Source organism: Helianthus annuus, chromosome 1, assembly GCF_002127325.2.
Source record: "Helianthus annuus cultivar XRQ/B chromosome 1, HanXRQr2.0-SUNRISE, whole genome shotgun sequence".
Classification (NCBI taxonomy): Eukaryota; Viridiplantae; Streptophyta; class Magnoliopsida; order Asterales; family Asteraceae; genus Helianthus; species Helianthus annuus.
The window spans coordinates 123,274,216-123,282,155 of record NC_035433.2 but is presented as its reverse complement, the minus strand read 5'-3'; the positions used below and the strand labels follow the sequence as shown (position 1 = coordinate 123,282,155).

Sequence of the window (7,940 nt, the reverse complement as noted above, 5' to 3'; positions counted from 1 at the left end):
GGTTTCCCCGCTTGTGGGCTTAGGGGGTAGTGCTTTCACGGTGGGTCAGGCTGCTTTAAAGGCTGCTTCGGGTAAAGTGACCAAACATGAGAAAGCGTGCCTTGACAACCAACACGTGTTTATCCCATTTGCTTTTGATACTTTTGGTTTTCTGGCGCCAGAGGCTGTGGACCTACTTAGTCGAGTTCAAAGGGTCATGCATAGTAATGTTATGACCCCGAGATATATGAACGTAGTTTTTAAAAGGCTTAGTTTTGCTATTCAAAAAGGGGTAGCGGCGCAGCTTGTTGGCCGTTTACCAACTATCTCGATGTAAATTCCAAAGTTTATCTATTAATGACAGTAATATTGTTTCTTTAATAATAATAATAATAATAATAATAATAATAATAATAATAATAATAATAATAATAATAATAATAATAATAATAATAATATTAATAATAATAATCCCTTTCTACAAATATCTTTTTTAGAAAATGAATCCAAAAGAGTTTCTACGTTCTACAATCTACATCAATCAAGAAAGCTGGAGTTACGATTATACCCTCAAGCATAATTAGCTCCATGAAGATTGAAGACGACTTCCCCAACTCTTGTGAAATTACAAACATACCCTTTTCATACACATGCCATTTCTCTTCTACCAATAACATTTTTCTAATGTTTTTTAAAAGCTATTATCAAACTAAATTTAAAAAAAAGGCTATAATTCCAAACTTACCCCCGAATAATCAAGTCAACAAAATATTATTGAATCCCCCAAAAGGGTTATTCGGTCTTCTTTTGCACACACGCTTCTAATGAAAACAAAAGTCCACCCTTGACTCCGTACTTTCTTATTTCAAAATCGTTATAAAATCAACTTCTAACACTTAAACAAATGAAACAACAAATATTTGATACACATAAAGTCTAAAATACAGGAAACCGATGGCCGGAAGTGGATCGTTGGAGCAAACTCCGACATGGGCAGTCGCAACCGTCTGTTTCGTGCTTATTGCCATCTCCATTTTTATCGAGCAAATCATCCATATGATCGGAAACGTATGTACAATTGCATTATGCAATTCACGCACTTTCACAGTTTTCAATATATTATTTGTTGCCCGTTTATCAACTATATCTCTATGTAAATTCATAACACGAAAATAATTGATATACAATGAGTTAAACGTATCTCTCCCACACACATATACATAAACTCACGAAAAGTTATATTTAAAGATTATGAATTTATAATCATTTGAATATTTTGCAGTGGTTCAAGAAGAAACGAAAGAAAGCTCTATATGAAGCACTAGAAAAGATCAAAGCAGGTATTGATGGATCACATATAATTATTGACAGAACTAGAACTACTTTATCGGGGCGTCATAACTCACAAGGCTCTATTTTGTTAACTATAACTAAAGGGTCCAAATCATGTTTTTCTTTTCTCAAAAAGATTTTCAAGATTTTTATATATAAAAAATCTAACAAGTTCTCGTGATTAGGGTGAGCAGATGCTCTTGACCCATTTTTGGTTCCGCCACGAGCGTAATATTTTTATATCGGATTATTTCGGGTTGTTGATATGTTTTGTTTTTGTAGAGCTTATGTTGTTAGGATTCATATCGTTGTTGTTAACCGTGGGGACGACACCGATTACAAAGATATGCATCTCGGAGGGTGCCGCCTCGGGGTGGCATCCGTGCAGCCGGAATGAAGACGTAGCGGCGGATGATGGCGGAGAGAGTCGCCGGAGGCTGCTCACTTGGTCAAAGATGGGCAACAACGCCAGGCGTATCTTGGCAGGTGCTGCTAGTGGAGGCGACGACAAATGTGCTAAAAAGGTACGACATTTCTAGTGTCTAGAAACAAATAAAAAATCACTTTATGTTTTTTACTTTTCTAACTATTTTATATGTTTCTATCATTTTCTTAATGATTAATTTATTATGGATATTGATTTTTATGGTTTTCTAGGGTAAAGTATCGTTCATGTCGTATGACGGGGTTCATCAACTTCATATATTCATCTTTGCTCTCGCACTATTTCATGTTATTTATAGCGTCCTTACTATGGCTTTAGGACAGGCTAAGGTAAAGTTGCGTTAACTGGATTTTATACGCGTTTACCTACATTGAAAACAAAGATTTAACTATATATTATGATGTTTTACGCGTGTATAGATGAGAAAATGGAAAAATTGGGAGAAAGAGACAAGGACTATAGAGTATCAATTCTCTCACGGTATGTGTTCATCCATTTTTCAGTTCGATAATGTTTCTTTAACACGTCTTCATGTTTTTATGGTATTGAACAAGAACATTGGATGATTTTTTGAACATATTCATATACTTACAGATCCAGAAAGGTTTAGATTTGCAAGAGACACGTCGTTTGGTAGAAGACACATGAGCTTTTGGAGCAAATCTCCTATTCTACTATGGATCGTAAGTCACTTTTCAAAAAAAAAAAAAAAAAAAAAAGAACATGTTTTGTTTCATCATAACATGAAGATCTACTTGTATGGTTAATGTTTGTGCATGTGTGTAAAGGGATATTCAGAGTCATAATCTTAAATATTTGTACATAGCATTTACTAAATATAATTAGAAAGCGAAAAAAAAAAAAGTTGAAGTCGACTTTTTAACCGCCCTCTCTCTTCTTGCATCGAATTCCAAAACGAAAACAAAAACAAAATGTCATTTTTAGTGTCATTAATTATTTTTGAGAAAGTCATACCGTATCAATAACAACGATATTAACATTAATGAGAAAGTAATACCGTATCAATAACTACAACATTAACATTAATGAGGTAGTTGAGTGGTGCATCTGGAGGTTTAAGTAAACGAGACGTGAGTATAATCTTCACCGACCAGGGAAAATAACTCTATCTGGAGCCGCATGCCCGCATTGACGGGAATTTGTGTTCACAGGTACCAGTTGTGGATTCAATGTTAGATATTTTAATGTAATCGGGATTGAGTTGGTGATCAAAGCGAATAATAATACACATCAAGCAAGTTAGGAGGTGCGGGAGTGCACGCTTGTTTGAATTATTATAATTCGAAGTGTACGGGCAGAGCCCGTACTCTACGAGGGTTCAACGCCCCCTTGGCGGGGGTCCGGAGGCAGCGTCCCTGGAAGCAGGGTCCAAGGGGCGGCAGCCCCAGGTTGAAAATTTTATTTTGAATAAATTGTTTTACTAAAACTGCATAAGAAAAATTTATTTTCTGGAAATTGTCACTCATGCGTGATTTAATTTTACTTTATATAAACTTAATGGTTTAATGACATAGAATAAAGTTTGAAATCGACATCACGTTCATAAACAAACAGAAAAAATATATGGTTGCTGATCTTCAATCATGCATGGTCCAACATTTGATGTATAGAGATATCACACCACAATTTTTTATTAATTAAAAAAATACAGTTTTGTACATTTTGTATTTTTATTCAATTATACTAACTGTTTCTTATTTACAATTTCAGGTTTGTTTTTTTAGACAGTTTTTTCGATCGGTCCCTAAAGTTGATTATCTCACACTGAGACACGGATTCATCATGGTATTTTTTTTCCTTTCTATTTTTTATAATTCTTAACAATATTTCATAAAACAAGACTATAAATAAAGGGTAACAACTTAATTTTGTATGTATTTATTCAACTATATTATTTGTGACAATAATTTTGTTTATATTTATTCAACTATATTATTGTGACAATATAATTGGATAGAGGTGCAAACTTTAAAAAATCATATTATATAGTTTTATTGATAGAAAATTCTGATCCGAGTGATAACAAACCTATCTAGGGCTGTAAACGAACCGAACGAACACGAACGAGATCTTGTTCGTGTTCGTTCGTTAAGGAAATAAATGTGTTCACGAACGGTTCATGAACACTTACCGAACGAGATTTTATGTTCGTGTTCGTTCATTAAGAAAACGAGCGTGTTCACGAACGGTTCACGAACACAACCAGACACAAATAAATTTGGCGAATGCAATGAAGGATAAAGGTGGATGGCGCAGAGAGTAACACTAGAACTTGAATCCCTTATTGTGGAACGAAGGTAGATCATATTCGTCGATGTAAATAATGAGAAAAGAAAGCGAAATGGTGCACAGACAAGGTGAAATAGGGTTTCCTAGTTTAATTGTTATGGTAATGATATAAAAAAAATTTTAATAGTATAAAAAGTATAGATAAAATATATGAAAGTATAAAAATCTTTAACTAAAACACGAACATACGAACATAAACGAACGCAAATGAAGGAGTGTTCACGAACACCTTACCGCACGTTCACGAACACAATTGAACGAACGAGACCTTTGTTCATGTTCGTTCATTTAACTAATCGAACGGAATTTCTTGTTCATGTTCCTTCAACGAACGAACATAAACGAACTTCCCGCCGAACGGTTTACGAACTGTTCGTTGAACGTTCGGTTCGTTTACATCCCTAAACCTATCCCTTCTCTAGTTCAAATATAGAACTCATTACATTATGTTTTGAGTACAGGCACATCTAGGTCCACAAAATCAGTCAACATTCGACTTTCAAAAATACATCAGCCGATCACTTGAAAATGATTTCAAGACGGTTGTGGGTATAAGGTAATGCATTTGTCAATTTTTTTTTTAATGAAAATTTAAAGTTAACTTATGGTTATGTAATTAATCGTGAACTTATATTCATCGAACCTTTTTCTAACAGCCCGCCGATTTGGTTATTCGCCATTGTCTTCCTACTCTTCAATACCCACGGTGCGTCATCTCACTTTCAATTTATATATATTTCATAAATTTTATCTTGTTTTGTATCTTTTAATTTATCGCAAACTAACCATTTTGGTGTGTATCTCATAAAACTTTACCGAATTATGTAAGTGCGTCAGGTAATACTGTTTCTAACGAAACATTACGAAAAAAACGTGAGTTTTCTAGAAATTGTGGAAATAAAACTTTGTTGGAGAGATACCGAGTTATAAAGAATGCTCCAACTCAAATAACAATATCGCAATTTAGACAAATTAGTTGCACAATTTAATTCTTTCACATTGTATTTATTTATTGGTCCAACTATTGACAAATTCTGAATATTTCTTTTTCTCCTTTGGACAGGATGGTATTCTTATTTATGGCTACCATTCATACCGTTGGTTGTAAGTAGACTTTTAGACATCCCTTCACATAACATTCATTTAATTATTTTTGTGTATTTAAATTATTAAACAATAATATATATGTACAGGTAATTTTACTAATTGGGACAAAGCTACAAGTGATAATTACGAAAATGGGATTAAGTATCCAAGAGAGAGGAGAGGTCGTACAGGGCGTGCCCGTGGTTCAAACCGGGGATGATCTTTTCTGGTTCAACCGCCCTCGTCTCATCCTCTATCTCATCAACTTCGTCCTCTTTCAGGTAAACTTGTACACCATGCATCAAAAGTTGTACTATATGTGGTGAACATTGTAATTTGTTTTCACTAATGTGTAGGGGTGCGTTCAATAACTGATTATGTAATGAACGTGTCTGGATAAAAAACAATTTCGCTAAAATTATTTCTTTTTGTGAATGCTGTAGAATGCTTTTCAGGTGGCTTTCTTTGCATGGACTTGGGTAAGATTAAACTGTTGACATTTTAACAGAATTTCATAGTTTTAATTTTCATAATATTTTTTTTGTGTGTTATTAAAATATTGTTTTTTTTAATGTAAAACAGTATGAATTTGGAATAAAATCTTGTTTTCATGAGCGCACAGAAGACGTTGTCATTAGGATCACAATGGGGTGAGTTTAAAATTTTATTTAATAAAATACGCTAATACAAATCGTATGAAATTAATTATGTTTTTTTTTTTTTCATTTGCTAGGGTTCTTGTTCAAATCCTATGTAGTTATGTTACTCTTCCTCTTTATGCTCTAGTCACACAGGTAATTAACCTTACTACTACATCAATAATTTTGTGATAGGATGATTTTTGCGCTAATTTTGCGACAAATTAGCGATAATAACCTTAAATTATTTCAACTTTTTGCATGGAAATGTAGATGGGATCGAACATGAGGCCAACCGTATTCAATGAACGAGTTGCTACCGCGATAAGATCATGGCACAAAACCGCAAAGAAACAAATCAAAACAAACCAAAAGTCGGGTCAGGTGACTCCGATGTCAAGCAGGCCGGGGACACCTACACATGGCATGTCCCCGGTTCACCTATTACGTAACTACAGAAACGACATTGATAGTTCGCAAACATCGCCTAGAATGTCAAACTTCGATACTGATAACTGGGACACCGATGGTTCACCCTCACCATCTTATCACCAACGTCGAGACACTGAATTGGTCACGAGTCATCACCCGACAGAACAGGAGTCTATGACTATTGACCCGAATGATGAGATCAGTGATCCTGGTTCGTCACAAATGGTTGTTGTGGTTCCCGAGGCTGATGTTGACCAACAACATGTGGTGACAATACATGTTCCTAAAGAATTTTCATTTGATAAAAGAACAAGTATATGAGTATTGTAAGTAATGGAGAAATTGTTACCACTGATTTAACTTCTTTGGTCTTTTTGTATGGATCTTAGAAAGATATTGTAAACAATATTAACTTGTACTTTTAATTTTCTTATAAAGTTAAATGATTTCTTGCTGTAAAAAGTGCTCTTAGTAAATTTGCAAGATAACATATACACTGATGAAGCAAAGGTTGTGGGCTGGGTTCTTGAGTCATGCGGACCGGATCTACGACATGAAGAAATGGGACAATAGGTCGAGTCCTATGAGATAATGGAAAACTTCAATGATTTTTCATTACACATACAACCCCTATAAATACACAAGAAGTTACAAAGACTAGAGGAGACAATTTCTCCTATTTACATATTTAGAGGATACACTTAATTACAATTGCTATAATTTATCCTATGTTTAATGTGAGGGCAACATTTGTGGGATTGCCTAATACCCCCGTCAATGCGAGGCGGAGGATCTAGACGAAGCATTGCTCGAAACTTCTCAAAAGTGGCTTTGGAAGACTCTTCGTAAAGATGTCGGCGACTTGTTGGTCCGTTGAGATGAAACGAGTGTGAAGGCGACCTGCAGCGACTAATTCTCGAACAAAGTGATAGTCAAGATCTATGTGTTTGGCTCTTTTGTGAGAAATTGGATTTTGGCTTAAAAATATAGCACTTTTATTGTCACAAAATGGCGTTGGAGATCCCGGTGGTAAGGCATGAAGCTCTCGAGGTAGATGAGTGACCCAAATAATTTCTGAAGCCGTGTTTGCCATTGCTCGATATTCCGATTCACAACTTGAACGGGAGACCGCCGGTTGTTTCTTTGCACTCGAAGATACCAAGTTTCCACCTAAATAAATGCAATAGGCATAGGTGGATCTTCGTGTGTCAATGCAACGTGCCCAGTCTGCATCAGAAAAACCTAATAAAACAATGTTAGGAGGTCTATCAAACGTTAGACCATATGATAAAGTTCCCTTGACATAACGAAGAATTCGTTTGACAAGTTGAAAGTGGGTGGTGGTTGGTTTTTGTAGGTATTGACTCGCTTGGTTCATGGCAAAGGAGAGATCGGGACGGGTAATGGTAAGGTATTGGAGAGCACCGACGAGAGAGCGATAAAGAGTGGGATCATGGAAAGGTTATCCGGTGGAGTTGAAAGTGAGGGGAGTGGCGACAGGCTTGGAATCAAGGAGACCGGCCTGTGATAGAATATCATGGGCATACTTGGATTGATTTAAGAATAAACCTGTTTTTGTGTGAGTGACCTCTAAGCCAAGGAAAAAACTTAGAAGTCCAAGGTCCTTGATTTTGAATTCTTTGTTAAGGCGTGATGTGAATGTGGAGATAAATTTTTCATTATTGCCTGTATGATTATGTCATCCACGTAGACGAGAA

The 7,940-nt window shown here is 35.5% G+C and overlaps 1 protein-coding gene across 1 annotated transcript; it reads left to right on the top strand.

The window, feature by feature from the left end:
* The first annotated feature begins 860 nt into the window (after positions 1-860).
* LOC110874242 (MLO-like protein 6) lies at positions 861-6,670 on the top strand. Its single transcript, XM_022123050.2, has 15 exons — positions 861-1,047; positions 1,262-1,319; positions 1,594-1,835; positions 1,969-2,085; positions 2,176-2,236; positions 2,351-2,439; positions 3,488-3,562; positions 4,528-4,622; positions 4,723-4,772; positions 5,130-5,170; positions 5,260-5,433; positions 5,596-5,631; positions 5,735-5,802; positions 5,886-5,946; positions 6,064-6,670. Exons 1-15 carry the CDS (start codon positions 934-936, stop codon positions 6,541-6,543), a joined length of 1,761 nt encoding a protein of 586 aa, XP_021978742.1. The 5' UTR covers positions 861-933; the 3' UTR covers positions 6,544-6,670.
* The last annotated feature ends 1,270 nt before the right edge of the window (positions 6,671-7,940 follow it).